General features: G+C 50.7%; 1 protein-coding gene across 1 annotated transcript in view; it reads left to right on the plus strand.

Annotated features, from left to right (window-relative positions):
* AKAP10 (A-kinase anchoring protein 10) overlaps window positions 1-15,017 on the plus strand; it is a 94,333-nt gene that overhangs the window by 71,487 nt on the left and 7,829 nt on the right. Inside the window, exons 11-14 of the mRNA XM_088453665.1 lie at window positions 52-161; window positions 465-547; window positions 694-746; window positions 8,262-8,357. Coding sequence (XP_088309791.1) covers window positions 52-161; window positions 465-547; window positions 694-746; window positions 8,262-8,357 — 342 coding nt within the window. The remainder of the gene's footprint in view (window positions 1-51; window positions 162-464; window positions 548-693; window positions 747-8,261; window positions 8,358-15,017) is intronic.

A 15,017-nucleotide genomic window follows, 5' to 3' on the forward strand; every position in this document is an offset into this window, starting at 1 on the left:
CAGATATAACATTATAAACATAGTTGTAAATACATTTTCTTTTTGTTTCAGCCTAATGTCAAAAAGAGCACTGTAAAAATACTGAAAAATTTTGATGAAGCAATAATTGTCGATGCTGCAAGTTTGGATCCTGAGTCACTTTATCAACGAACATATGCAGGGTAATAACACCTTATTCTATACCATGCATCTTTCTGATCAATAGGAGTACAAGTTGTTGGGTTCTTGTAGGGTTAGTTCCACAATAAAGGGTACATGTTTACTACATACATTTCCTTACTGCAGATTGTTGTCATGTGCACCCTAGTTTGCATGTGAGTGCATAGAATTTGTGTACAGTTTGTGTGCACAAAATGCCTCATGCACACTGTTTAGCATTTGAAACCAGCTTTGCAACATACGTATTATTTTTAATTACTATCTCGCATTAAATAACCTTTGTTCATCTTTTCATGTATTCACAGAAAAATGACTTTTGGTACAGTCAGTGACTTAGGTCAGTTCATCCGTGAGTCTGAGCCTGAGCCAGATGTGAAGAAATCCAAAGGTGATTGTCTATAGTGCAACAGATTAATTTTTGGTTAGGAGGGTAAAAATCGAGGGATGGATGAGCCTTGCACTTCTCATCTGAACTCTTAGCTTCACGTGTTAGATACAATTGTATGTGTCACCATATCTTTTATTTGTGTTTAGGTTCAATGTTCTCACAAGCTATGAAGAAGTGGGTTCAAGGAAGCACTGATGAGGTAATTATTCCCATGCAGGAGGGTCATACTGTACAGGGTACTAGTTTGCTGCTACCACTATCCGTGAAAATGTAAACTTGTATTTCTACTTCAGGGTCCATAGGGGGTCCACAGGGTTGACCTTGGGGTATAGGTTGGGAACCAAATCCGGGCACCACGCAGTTAAAGCTTTTAGCTCCCAGGATGCACTGGGTCCACTCTCCCTATAACCCCACCCCCAAGCCAGAGGCACCTCAGTTTAAGTTGGTGCCCGGCCGGAGTCGGGTCACCGTTAGCGCAGGGGGAGCTGATTAGCAGCCCCTAAGCTTATTTTATTTTTTTAGGGACAAAGTTTTTTCCATGGACTTTGGACTCTTCAGAGCGGCAGCGTCGGACTGTCCATAGGACGTCTAAGCTGCCGCTCCGTCACCCCGCTGGCGATGAGACGCCAGTACAGATCTGGGGATCTCAGCGGGACCCCAGAGTCTGTACTAGCCGGACTCTGTGGGCGCCCAGGACTGCTGCCGGATCCACGGGGAGCAGGTAAGGTCGCGGATCACCGCTTGCGGTGATCCGCGCATTTCAAATGCAGTCCTGTGCCTCCGGTCTCAGGGGACAGACCGGAGGCGCCGGCAGTGGCGGCGGGCCCCCCATACCCCGTGTGTCCACTAGACCACCAGGGACTTAACGATCGGTGCAGGGAGCCGGCGTCCCGGGGGTTAATAGCCGGCCAGGGGAGGCAGCCTTCCCTGTTACAGCGGCTCCTCCCCTCAGCTCAGCGCGCCTTTCAGTATCCATAGTCTGGCGTCGCTGAGCTGCTTCCTCCGCGGGCCACGCTTCCTCTGAGGTCTCCAGCGGCCATTTTATCTCTGTGGTGCAGCAGAAATCTCTCAGGATGGCAGTGAGTCCAGTCCCCCTGCGTACCTCACCATCAGGTCAGTGTACACAGCACTGTAGCCTTCCCAGACACTGAATCTGGGCAGTTGAATGCAGTGTAATAGTGCAGTATATTATATGACATGTTTATGTATATATGTATATATCTGCATTGTATGTGACTTATGCTAGTGCTGACTGTACTTTATTCTCTCACCTGTCAGTGTATATCTATCCCTTTTCTTTATCTGCCCTAATACAGCTGTACTTAGGGTGGTTCTGAGACCTCACATTTATATACTTGTTAATATTTGTGTGGTTTGTCACATACTGTTGCGTGCTGCACGTTGCCATATTTTAGATGGAACTGTGTGTTGCATACGCTGAAAATGGGTCCCTGCAGCTAATTTTTGGCATCAGTCAGGACCAGTATAGCGCTGCTTAATATTTCCGCCAAGATTGGTCAGATATGTCTGACCAGGAGATAGAGCGTTATACTGCACCCATTTTTACTATCCTGCAAGTCATGTGCTGCAGGTGTTAGTGCGGAGGATTTGACTCATAAAGGGTTCTGTATGTGGCGTCATCTGGTGCCGGCCTCTTTCACGACCCCCTTGGGCGGTTTGTTTTCTCGGGATCCTCTCAATTGCGGATCGCCGGGCGGGCCCCATTGTTGTACCTCACTTGGGGTTACTTCACCATACTGCCCTTTTCATCTCAGGGTATCTCGCAGCTTCTTGCTCTCTTCCCCTGTGACACAGACTACCGCTCCCTGCAGGGGTTTTTCGCAGTATATGAATTCCCCCTGGTGCCACAATAGTCTGTCATTCCCCTTGCAGGGATTACCACAACAGCCACCCTGGGTGGATGTCGTTTTCTACGAAACGCTAATTGGCGTGGTTGACGCCCTGTGGTTACTTCCCAGTTGGCTCTGCCGTGAACTGGGTACTGTTCGGGGCTCTTTCCCTCTTACACGGGGGGAAGCCTATTTCAGGTATTATTATCCCTGCTTTAGGGCTGGTAGCAGGTCCATTCTGGTTAGAGTGAATGTTGACCTGCACCTGTATCATACACCCTCAGTATTGCGTGCCTTCGGGTTCCCTGTTGCTGACTAGCGGGTGGATCGCATAGCGGGACTCTGGCTGTTGCCAGATAGGAGGTGTTACAACAGTGTTTGGCCTCCTGTCCCAAATTCCCTGAGGGTCATCACGAGCCCCTCCTGGGGGGGATGGGCGTGTTACTCGTCTGATTACAGACGTTACTACGCCTCCCATTCCTGCGTGGTCGGATTCTTCGGATCCGTAGGTGGTAACTCTGCCTGAAATCAGTATACTTGCTTTCAGGAGTTGTTATCCATCCTACCATGGCTATAGCATGGTTGGTTAATACTATTGCATATTGGGTTGATGCATTTGTAACGTTTTTTCCCCTCCAACACGTCGGGGGTTCAAATGTATTTGGTCGCTCACGTAATATATGCTGTTGTCATAGGTGGAAATGCCTATATTGGATACCAGTCTCCTAACTTTCAGAGTTCCGGCTGCGACTGTATCCTCCGTAATACCCTATGGCTGCGCTCTGGGAATGCAGAGGTGCAGATACCATCTTTAGGGTTGATATTGTTTGGTCCTGACCTTGACAAGATTGTAGTAACATTGGCAGTATTACTAACGACAAGTTTACCGCTTTCAGCTATGCCCACTACAAGGCCTCAGACTAAGTCTGTTAAGTCTTTTTTGTCCTCTGGGTCAGCCTAAAGGTCTGTTTCTTCGTAGACTGTCGGCATCTACAAGGGCCGACATATCCAGTACCGAGCAGGCCTGGACTGCCAGCCGATCCTGCTTCTGAACCTACGGATATCTCTTCAGCCTGACGGGACAGGCCTACAACTGGGAGATACCGATTTTCTCAGTTCGCCCGGTATTAGTGTCAAGTTGCCGCGGCTACGTGGGTAGGAGGGTACGCCCTCTTTACAAGGGCCTTACAGATCCAGAAAGCTATGCAGTTGTTGCGGTAAGCGGAGCTAATTAGGCCATCCCCACTATCTCAGTGAGGGACTGGTTGTTCTGCTTTCTTTCTGGTGCGGTAGCTGAATGGTCCTCTTTGGCCTATTCTCTGTCTCAATTCCCTGAACCAGTTCCTAAAGCTACCTGGGCTCAGGAGGAAATCCCTATGCTCCATCATACGATGTTTGGAACCTGGGGACTTTATGGTATCACTGGATATACAGGACGCGTGCCTACGGGTACTTACAGAGACCTTTCCTCAGCATGGGCTGAGGTTTGCTGTATCACAGCAACACTTACAATTTTTCGGGCTCTGCCTGTTGGGACTGTCCTCAGCCCCACAGGGGTTTACCAGCGTTTTGGATTTTCTGACAGTTCTTCTGTTCAGTATATCCCAATGCTCCTGTACCTGGACGGCCTCCTGCTCTTAGCGGGATCACCGGGGTACTTTACGGCCAGGTCAGGATGACTGTGGCTTCTTCAGGGTGCAGACGTTTAATCAACGGGGAAAAAGTCCTCCCTGCATCCCTCTCTGGGTATTCTTCATCTAGGATCCCTGCTGGATTCTCAGAATCTGAGAATTCTTCTGGCGTAAGACGGAATCTCCTCTCTTCCATTAGGAGTACATGGTTGTCTGCGCAGTCGACAGATGTCTTTACACTCTGGGATGCATGGTGGAATGGGCTCAGTTCCATTCCAGGCCTTTCCATAATTGGCTCATCTCCAGATGGAATGAGTTTTTTCTGTCGGATAACTGTTCAAACGATGATGCTCTCTCCGGAGGCAAGTCGGTCCCTGTCCGGGTGGCTATGGCCATCTCGTCCAGGGTTTTCTTTGCTATGGACAGTGTCTGGATCGAATCCTTTTCAGTGCAGTTGGACGTCTGTCGATTCCACCCTGTCAATTAACTTACTCTGGCATAACTCTTGTTTCCCGGTGAACCTGAAAAGGTTCAGTCCGACAGGGTCAGGACAGTGGCTTCCTTTTTAGCAACACTGTTCGTTGGGTGGCAATGACAGGTATGTCACATATTCGGACATAGTCCGAGGGTCTCCTCCCGACCATCTCGGCAGCGTTCATTTCAGGAGCTCTCCATTGGGAAGCGGGAGTCCTCAGCCGTCACGACGTGCATCCCGGGGACTAGTCTCTTCCCCAAGAGAGGTTTCATCTCCTGGTGAGCAGGGGGGGCCCCCCTGAGGTGACCCTCATGGCCTTCTGACTTTATCACACTATGGTGTTACAGTTCAGCTTTGGGGATTCTGAAGCAACCTTCAGCGACTCTTTGTCGGTGAAGTGGTCCTTCCACTTTGTGTACCTGTGTTCTCCGGTCTCCCTTCTTCCTCAAGGTCTTTGGAAGTGTTTTCAATCGAGACGGAGATGCTTTCCTGCTGGTGGCTCCTGATTGCCCCAGATGTCAGGGGTACTTGGATCTTCGGAGTCTCTACATCGATACTCCATCCCTGATGCTTCACTGCCCGGACCTGTTGTCTCAGGGTCTTTGGTTTTGCCTTGGACCTGGGTCGTTTGTCTTTGACTGTGTCCTTACAGTGGTCTTACGGCTTCCCTGGCTTTGTCATCGTTGGAATGATTAGAGCACATGGATCAGCTTTTGCTGGGACCTACCACAAACTGTGGCAGCCATAAATCTTATGGTATTGTACCTGTCGATACAATCCTCCGGTGTCCAGGATTTCCAGATATTCTGGCATTCCTTCCGGCTGGCTTGGGTTTCACACTTGGCCTGGTCTTCCTGACAGTGCGGATCTCTACACTGTCAGTATGGTTAAGATATGGAATTGCTCCACTCTGGTATCCAGTTCATCCTTTGGAGTGTTTTCTTGATTATGCCTCCATTTGTCCTCCCTAGGGACTCCTGGGGAGTAAGTAGTGGTTCTTCGTTACCTCCGGGGACAGTCAATGGAACCGCTGGTTGTGATAGCCATTACATGGTCTATTGCTTAGGCTCTCTCTTTCTCTCAGGGTGTTTATATCAACCAGGAGAGTGTCTGAATTGGGAGCGTTCTCATGTGGCTCCCTCTTCTGGAGGGCATCATGTCAGGGTGGGAGTTGCTCTCGCCCTGTGTTGCTTCTTAGTGGTTTTCAGGTTCCATATTGTTCTGGAACTTATGGTACGGCCATTCTGTCCCCAGTCCTCTCGGCTGGTGTGGCCTCATTGACTGTGGTCTGGCCTCTTTGGATTTTTGTGATCCGTTCAGGTTCCTTACGGAAATCGGACTCCTTATTGGTGGTCTGAGATTTCTGGTTTTCACAGGAAAGGATGGCCGGCCTATAACCAAATGTTGGCTGGATGGCCTCGTAGGTCTTCCTCAGGGGCCTACCCATGGGTAGGCCTTCCTGTTGTTGATGCTTGTTTTTTCTCGGGCCATGTGTGCGGCTCGCTGTGGCGCCTCGGCTGTTTTACCTTACTAGGTGGCCACGTGGTCTTCTGTCCACACCTTTTTAAGGTTCTAGGCATTGGTTTCCTTTGCCTCTCAGGATGCTTCCTTTTTGGCGACGGATTCTCCTCTCAGCACAGGAGCGTCCCCACCCTTGGTTGAACTGCTTTGGGACATCCCCAAGGTCAACCCTGTGGACCCCCTATGGACCCTGAAGTAGAAAACAAGAGATATGGTAAGAACTTACCTTTGTTATCTCTGTTTCTACGAAGTCCATAGGGTCCACAGGGCGCCCGCCCTGACGCACCTGGCTTCATATGGGCTGTGTGGCTGGTCACCGGTTTTCCGTCTCCCATTTCGGTGAGTATGGTTATTGAGTGTTCCAGTTTTCTCTCTCTTTTTCTCTCCTCCTCCGGCCTTTGGCTACTTACAAACTGAGGTGCCTCTGGCTTGGGGGTGGGGTTATAGGGAGAGTGGACCCAGTGCATCCTGGGAGCTAAAAGCTTTAACTGCGTGGTGCCCGGATTTGGTTCCCAACCTATACCCCAAGGTCAACCCTGTGGACCCTATGGACTTCGTAGAAACAGAGATAACAAAAGTAAGTTCTTACCATATCTCTTGTTATTCACAGCTTACTGCTCACATTGCTGGCACGACAAGACTGATAAATAATTATCAGAGTCGTGTCGTGTGTGCGCTAGTAACCAATAATGATCTTAGGAGTTTTGGGAAATACACCAATACTCACTGGTATATCGATCTGCAGGCTTCTTGCGAATACGTGATAACTAGATCTGGCTCACTTTTTCCCATAGTCCTACATATCGAGTCTGTATGTTCTTCCTATTTGTGGGGTTTCCGCTCAGGGTGTGGATTAAAGATCTACAGTATTTAGCTAGACCGTAAATAGGTCGACACCAGATGGTCAACAGGGTCAAATGGTCGACTGTTTAATGGTCGACATAGACTAAGGTCGACAGTGTCAAATGATCGACACCGAAAATGTTAAAAAAAAATGTTTTAATTATTTAATTCTAACCCTACCTCTAGTGCCTAACCCAAACCATCCCCTTCCACGGCCTAACACTAAAAATCATGTAAAATTATATGTCGACCTTTTGACCCCGTCACCCTATTGACCCTGTTGACCTTTTTTCTGTCTATCTAGACACTGTAGATCTTCCATCCCTGTACCTTCTTCTCGGCATACTGCTAGGTTATTTGGCTTTCAAAAAAAATTAACCTTAATGTGTTTTAGGGATTCAGAGTGTAAACCCCAATAGGCAGTGGTTGATGTGAATGAGAACATATTCCCTACAGTGCTGTGTAATATAATCTTGTTCATGCAGGGCCTGATTCTGGTTCGCACAGCCGCAAGGAAGTGCCTGTGCAGTAACGTCCAGCAAATATTAAAACACTGCAAGAGGCCTCTATAAGAAATAGACGCCTCCTGACAGCAATTATTTATTTATTACCAGTTAACTATACAGTACACACATATTCTGCAACACACACACACACACACACACACACACACACACACACACACACACACACACACACACACACACACACACTCTTAACCCACCAGTATATTGGAACCCACAACATCAGTGCTGTGAGGCAGTAAAGCTAACCATTACACCGTCTGTGCTGCCCACAATAGCGATCTTAGTGCAGTGTCTGTTGACACTTCTCTTGATCACCATTTTGACCATTGGTTGCGATGGTGGCAGCACTGCCCAGTCTGAGTAGACTTCAGCTTGTGAGTCCAGGCAATCTGCGTCCACTGATGCAGACCCTGGCCTCGGCACTTCCGTAAAACTGCGTTAATACACTTACTACCATCCGGACATGAATCAGGCACATTAGAAGAGCACAAATGTTTTGGAAATTTGGCAGAGAGACCTTGTTATCTGGCATCTAATTATGGTGTATTTTCTCTATATAACTTTCTATGTACTCACTGTTGGTGTAACACAATTGAGTAGCTTTGTGACGTCGACCTATAATACTGTATCATTGTTCCATGTAAAAAATTGTGAAATGACAAAGAGCAGCTCTGTATAAAGCTAGGACTGCTAAAAATAAAGGATATATGCTTATTTGAAAAGTAATTTGCTTTCTGAATGAAAAAAACAAATGTATCTATCTATATCTCATATTCAAATAGGTGCCATGCTCTTCTCAGTAGCATCCTTACTGCTCACATTGCTGACTGTTTGCTGTGGGTAACAGTCTCCTATCCTCTATTTTAGGCTCAAGAAGAAATGGCTTGGAAGATTGCAAAGATGATTGTTAATGATGTAATGCAACAGGCACAGTTGATTCCGCCAACAGACAAATGTACTGAGGTTAGTGTGTGTGTCTAGTAGCTAAACTACTATGATTGCTCAGGATACGTTCAGTATCCCGACATTGGATGCCAGCATTTAGAATACCGGCGCCGGAATCCCAACACCTGTCAGAATCCGGGTGCCGGCATCCTGGAGGTAAGTAGTGGGGATGGGGAGAGGGTTAGGAACCAAGGGGGGAGGGTTAGGTTTAGGGTGCATGGAGGTGGAGGTTAGGTTTAGGTACTGGGGCGGGGAGGTTCAGGCATTGGGGAGTGGGATGGTTATGCTGCCCATCCAATAGGCGATTATACCTAGCGATGGAGCGATAACGATGGTCGTTATCGCTCCATCGCTTAGTAATCGCCTGCAAATCGGGCAGTAAAAAATGAAAAACGACCAGCGATGCTCGCGCCCGCTGGTTGTTTTTAACATCAATCATCGCCCGAACATGACTATCAACGTGACGACCGCCGTCAGGTTGCCATGTTCGGGGATGATTGATCTGCATACACTGAACGTTCAGTGTGCGTGCTATGGCGTCCAGAGGCTTAGGGAGCCCTCCAGCCCAGCAAGCAATACCCTGCAGACGCTTTTTTAAATTTTCCACTGTATTTATTTAAACTCGGCTGACTGCGGGCAAACGCTGGCGAGGGGAGGGGGCTGTGTATCACTCACTGACGCTGTCAGGCTTCCACCCGACGCGCAGAGTTAGTTGTCTCGCGAGATGTCATCATCTCGCGAGTCTCTGGTAGTGGGAGGGCCGTGTGGCACAGCAGGCAGCGGATTCAAAGTGGCACCGGTGTTTAAAGGAGTGACACTGAGTAAAACCAACTGTGCTGCTGCAGCTGCTGACAGCCCACTCATGAAGCTAATTTATAATGAATTTATAAATATAATATGCCCATTAATATTTATATATTATATACAGTAGCATGTATAAACCTACTGTGACACAGTTAGGTTAGGGGGTCCCTCTCCTGGGTAGAGGACTCCTTCCTTACACACACACACAGCAGCAGGGAAGCAGCACACCAGTCTGGATGCAAGTACAAGCTGGTCGGCGCCAGTCTTTATTGTACAGTGTCAGAAATATAAAGAAAACATAAATATAAATCCTAGCCCTGTCGTGGCACTAACTTCACAGGTAGTTCCCTCACTACCAGAACCTGGCAGGGCCTAATGCCCTCGCCAGCAACAAAAGCACAGCACAACACTTACAGTTAGGTTTTCAAGTGTCTCTGAGCAAACTCCCTGTCTGCTCTCCCAGGTGAGACAATCAGCCCTAAACAAACTAGGCTTATATTGGCCACTCTCAGGTGGAAAACTAACAATCCTGTTACCAGGCTGCGAGAACCAAAACTTGGAGTGGCCATGGGTGGAGCCCTCCCTCTCCTCTCACCCACAACCCCCAGGTCCCAAACCGGCTTTTCAAAAAGCCGAAACTCAAGCCTGCTACACTGCAGACTTTCTCCTGGGGATTTTAAACACATAGGACAGGAATCTGGGATAAATGTCCCTGCCACAGACCATTTTACCAGTGATCCTATCACATATCCCCCCCCCTTTGTTTCGACCTATGTGGCGGAACAACTGAAGCCCCCAAACAATGAACGCGTGACAACGCGCCTGCTTTAAACAACAGGCCCCCTGGCCTGTGTTCCACCGAAAATGTAAAAGTTTGTAACGCCCACTTTATGGCCAACGCCTCCTTCTCCACTGTGGCACCGGGTAGGCATCGAATTTTGAAACACTGTTCAACTTTCGGAAGGCATTGCAGAAACGCACACTCCCGTCGGGCTTTGGAATCAACACAATGGGACTTGACCATTCACTATGTGATACTTCAATAACCCCTAACTCTAGCATATTTTAATTTCTTTCGACACCGATGCTCTTGGTGCTTCTGGTAACCTATAGGACTTTAGATTAACTTTAACCCCTGGGTCAGTGATGATGTCATGTTTAACGGCCGAGGTTTTCCCAGGTACGTCAGAGAACAGCACCCTATTTCTAACCAGAAACTCCTTGACCTCTCGTTGTTGAATTGCCGACAGGGTTTTTGCCACTGTCACTTCGGGAACTAAGGGCCTTGGTTTTACTAGAGGGACTCGGACGGCCGACAGTACCGTTCTATCTTTCCAGGGCTTTAACCGATTTATATGGTATATCTGTTCCGGCTTTCTTTTCCCCGGCTGGTAAACTTTGTAATTGACCTGTCCCACTCTTTCTAAGATTTCAAAGGGCCCTTGCCATTTAGCCAAAAGTTTATTTCTACTTCAGGGTCCATAGGGGGTCCACAGGGTTGACCTTGGGGTATAGCTGGATCTGGATCCACGGGCACCACGCAGTTAAAGCTTTGCTGCTCCCAGGATGCACTTGGGTCCGTCCTCCTCTATACCCCGCCCCGGCCACAGGCACCTCAGTTTTAGTTGGTGCCCGGCCGGAGTCGGGTCACCCTGTCGCAGTGGGGCTGCAGGAGCAGCCCCATAGCTTTATTTTAAAAGAGAAATTTTTTATTTTTTTCTTCTTTTTTTACACTGTTAGAGCGGCAGCATCAGACTGTCCTTTAGGACGTCCACGCTGCCGCTCCTTCTCCCCGCTGGCGCCGCGACGCCAGTACAGCTCTGGGGATCGCGGCGGGACCCCAGAGCCTGTACTAGCCGGGCTCTGGGGACTCCCTTGACTGCTGCCGGACGCGACGGGGATCAGGTAAGCCGCGGGTCGCCGCGTGCGGCGGCCCGCGGATACTTCAATGCAGTCAGGAGCCTCCGGTCTCTGGGGACAGACCGGAGGCGCTAGCGGCGGCGGCGGGCTCCCCCTCAATTGAGGAATACCCCGCGTGTCCGCTAGACCACCAGGGTATCAGGCTGGTAGCGGGACCGGCAACCCGGGGGTTAATTGCTAGCCAGGGGAGGCAGCCTTCCCTGTCTAGCGGCTCCTCCCCTCAGCTCAGCGCGCCTTTCAACTAGGAGTCTGGCGTCGCTGAGCTGCTCTTATCTCTCGGCCACTCCTCCTCTGAGGTCTCCGGCGGCCATCTTTACTGGCACATCGCAGACTCCCAGGCGGTATCAAGTGGACCGGTCCCCCTGTGTACCTCTCCCCTGCTAAAGGACAGTGTACACAGCGCTATAGCCCTCCCAGACACTGAATCTGGGCGGTTGATTGTAGCGGAAGGTGCAGTGAGTATAACTTTTCTGCATTGTATGTGACTATTGCTAGTGCTGCCTGTCTGTGACTTATTCTCCTTACTGTCAGCTTATAACTATCCCTTTCCTTCTCCTACGGCCCGGCAGGTGTGTGGGGGACGTGCGTTTTTCTGAGACCCTCACTTATATAAAACACGTATTTGTGGGGTCAGTCACATACTGTTGTGTGCTACACAGTACCATATCTGGGCTGTTGTGTCGCATACTGGTGAGTACGCGGGTGTTAAAACCGTAATTCCTCTGGTGATACCTATTTCTTGTGTATTTACGGTATCATGTCGGATGAGGAGACTGAGCGCTCTGTGGCTCCTGTGCTATTTTCCTGCAGACGCTGTGCTGCTGGAGTTGATGGGGAGGACTTATCTCAGGATGGTCTGTGCGGGCGGTGCCAGCTGGTACCGGGCCCCTCCAACCCCCCTGTATCACAGGACCCTCCTTGGGCGATGTTTTCACAGGTGCTGGCGTCTATTGCGGACCGGTTATCGGTCCCATCAGCGGTCCCTTCTAGGGCGTTACCGCAGCCCACCATCCCCCATTCCCCGAGGGTTCCACAAATGTTGCGGTCTTCCCCCGGGGCCCAGACTGTGGGTCCTTACTCGGGACTGCCTGTGTATGTGCAGTCTTCCCCAGGGACGTGTCAGTCTGTAGTGCCTTTGCAGAGTGTTGCTCCGACGGCTCCTCCGCCTTGGGTGGATGTTCTATCCAGCTCCGTACAGAGTCTGGCGGCTTCATCCTCGGCGTTTCAGTCCATGTTGCAAGGTGATGTGCCACCAAGGGTGTCTAAACGTCCGGTTGTGAGTTCACTAGCTGCGCAGTTGTCGGACTCGGAAGTGTCCTCAGATGATGGAGAAATCCATGAGGACTCTGATGTCATGGGGCAGGAGGTGGAAGCTAAGTCCTCCATTAATGTTCCAGCCTTAGTTAGGGCGGTGCGGGCTATCCTACATGTTGAGGATGATGCGCCGGCTCCTAGGTCGAAGTTTCCTAATTTTAAAAAGGCCAAGGTGACCTCAACTGTGTTCCCCCTGTCTGATCAATTATCGGATCATATGGCGGCGGCCTGGCAATTACCTAGTAAGAGGTTCCATCCACAGAAGAGGTTGGCGGCGAACTATCCTTTTCCTGAAGCTCATTGCAGGAAATGGGAAACTCCGCCGGCGGTGGATTCCCACGTTACCCGCTTGATCAAAAGCGCGACGTTGCCATTGCCGTCTATCTCCTCTTTGAAGGATCCCACGGACAGGAAGGTGGAGACTTGTTTAAAGTCCATTTATTCTCTTTCCGGGGCGGTGGCTCGCCCGTCCATGGCTATCTCCTGGGTGGCTAAAGCCATTGAGGCATGGGCCAATGCCTTGGAGGATACCTTTCCTGATGAGGCTCCGGATATCCAGAGAGCGTTAGTGGGACAGATGCGGGATGCAGCTTCCTATATTGGGGAAGCGTCTTTGGATGCCAGCCTGCTCACTTCTAGGGTGTCGGCTGCAGCGGTATCTGCTCGGCGCTCCCTGTGGCTGAGGTCCTGGAGGGCTGATGCAGATTCAAAAAAGGGTCTGGAGGCCTTGCCTTTTAATGGTGATTTACTATTTGGTCCGGATTTGGACAGAATAGTGGATACTTTGGCTAAGTCCAAGTCGGCTTTTCTCCCTTCGGCCTCTGCGCCGGCTAAAGTGAGGAGCTCTGCCTTTCGGTCCTTTCAGGTTCAGGGTAAGGCCAAGGGCCAGTCCTTCCCGAGACATTCGGCGACCAAGGCCGCACCCAAGCCCAAGAAGCAGGCATGGAGTGCTCGGCGCCCTTCTTCCAAGCAGGAGGATAAGCCTGCTGCCTGATGGGACGGGCCTCTCTCTGGGGGACCCCAGAGTGGGAGGCCGACTTCTCCAATTCGCCCAGTGTTGGCACAATACCACCACGGATGCCTGGGTTCGAGAAGTAGTCTCTCAGGGGTACGCCCTGTCTTTTCGGTTCAGGCCGCCCCACCAGTTTTTCTGTACGAGTCCTTCTCTGGACAAGACCAAAGCTGGTCAGATTCAGGTAGCTATAGAATCCTTGCTACAAGCAGGGGTCATTGTTCCCGTTCCGCAGTCTCAGCGCGGGACGGGGTACTATTCTACTCTGTTTCTGGTACAGAAACCCAATGGTTCTCATCGCCCTATCCTGAATTTGAAGTCTCTGAACAGATACCTCAGAGTTCCCAGGTTCAGGATGGAAACGTTACGTTCCATCATTCTGGCGATGGAACCCGGGGATTATATGGTCTCCCTCGATATCCAGGACGCCTATCTCCATGTGCCCATAGCACCGGCACATCAGCGGTATCTGAGGTTTGCTATCCTGAACCATCACTACCAATTTCGGGCGTTGCCTTTTGGCCTTTCCACGGCTCCGAGGGTGTTCACCAAGGTGATGGCGGTTATGGCTGCCCACCTTCGGGGTCAGGGTCTACGTCTGTTGCCGTACCTGGACGATCTTCTGCTGCTGGCGAGCTCCCCGGAGGTGCTTCTTCGACATCTCCACCTGACCATTGCTTGTCTTCAAGCACACGGGTGGTTGATAAACTGGAAGAAGTCCTCCCTGATTCCATCACAGCGGATGGTTCATTTGGGAGCCCTGCTGGATTCTCGTCAGCAGCGGATTTTCCTGACTCCAGAGAAGGTCTCCTCCCTGCAGCTGCGGATACACAGTTGCCTGAGCAGTTGCCGCCTGTCGGTCCATTCAGCTATGAGAGTTCTGGGGTCCATGGTGTCGACATTCGACATGGTGGAATTTGCCCAGTTCCATTCCCGGCCCCTGCAGGGGCTGATTCTATCGGAATGGAACGGGTTACCTCACCGGATCCGCTCTCAGATGCTGGTGTTGTCCGCGGAGGTTCGGCAGTCTTTGGCTTGGTGGCTTCAGACGGTGCATCTGGTCGAGGGGCGCCCCTTTTGGATCCCGGACTGGGTCCTGCTCACGACGGATGCCAGTCTTCGGGGTTGGGGGGCAGTGACCGGCTCATTATCGCTTCAGGGTCGTTGGTCCGCGGAAGAAGCACTTCTCCCCATCAACATCCTGGAACTGCGGGCTGTGTACAGGGCCCTGCAGTCGTCCGGCCCCGCTCTTCACGGAAGGGCGGTTCAGGTGCAGTCCGACAACGCCACCACGGTGGCGTACATCAACCACCAAGGGGGAACTCGCAGTCGGGCAGCAATGTCGGAGGTGTCTCGCATTCTTGCTTGGGCGGAGTGTCACGTTCCAGCGATCTCGGCAGTCTTCATTCCCGGAGTCCTCAATTGGGAGGCGGACTTCCTCAGCCGTCACGATGTGCATCCCGGGGAATGGTCGCTTCACCCAGAGGTGTTTCAGCTACTCGTGGACAGGTGGGGGCTGCCGGAGCTGGACTTGATGGCCTCCCGTCACAATCACAAGTTGCCCGTTTACGGGTCAAGGACAAGAGACGCAGGCGCCTGTCTGGTAGACGCTCTGTCGGTGAAATGGA

Source organism: Taudactylus pleione, unplaced genomic scaffold (assembly GCF_031769625.1).
Source record: "Taudactylus pleione unplaced genomic scaffold, aTauple2 ptg000585l, whole genome shotgun sequence".
Taxonomy (NCBI): Eukaryota; Metazoa; Chordata; class Amphibia; order Anura; family Myobatrachidae; genus Taudactylus; species Taudactylus pleione.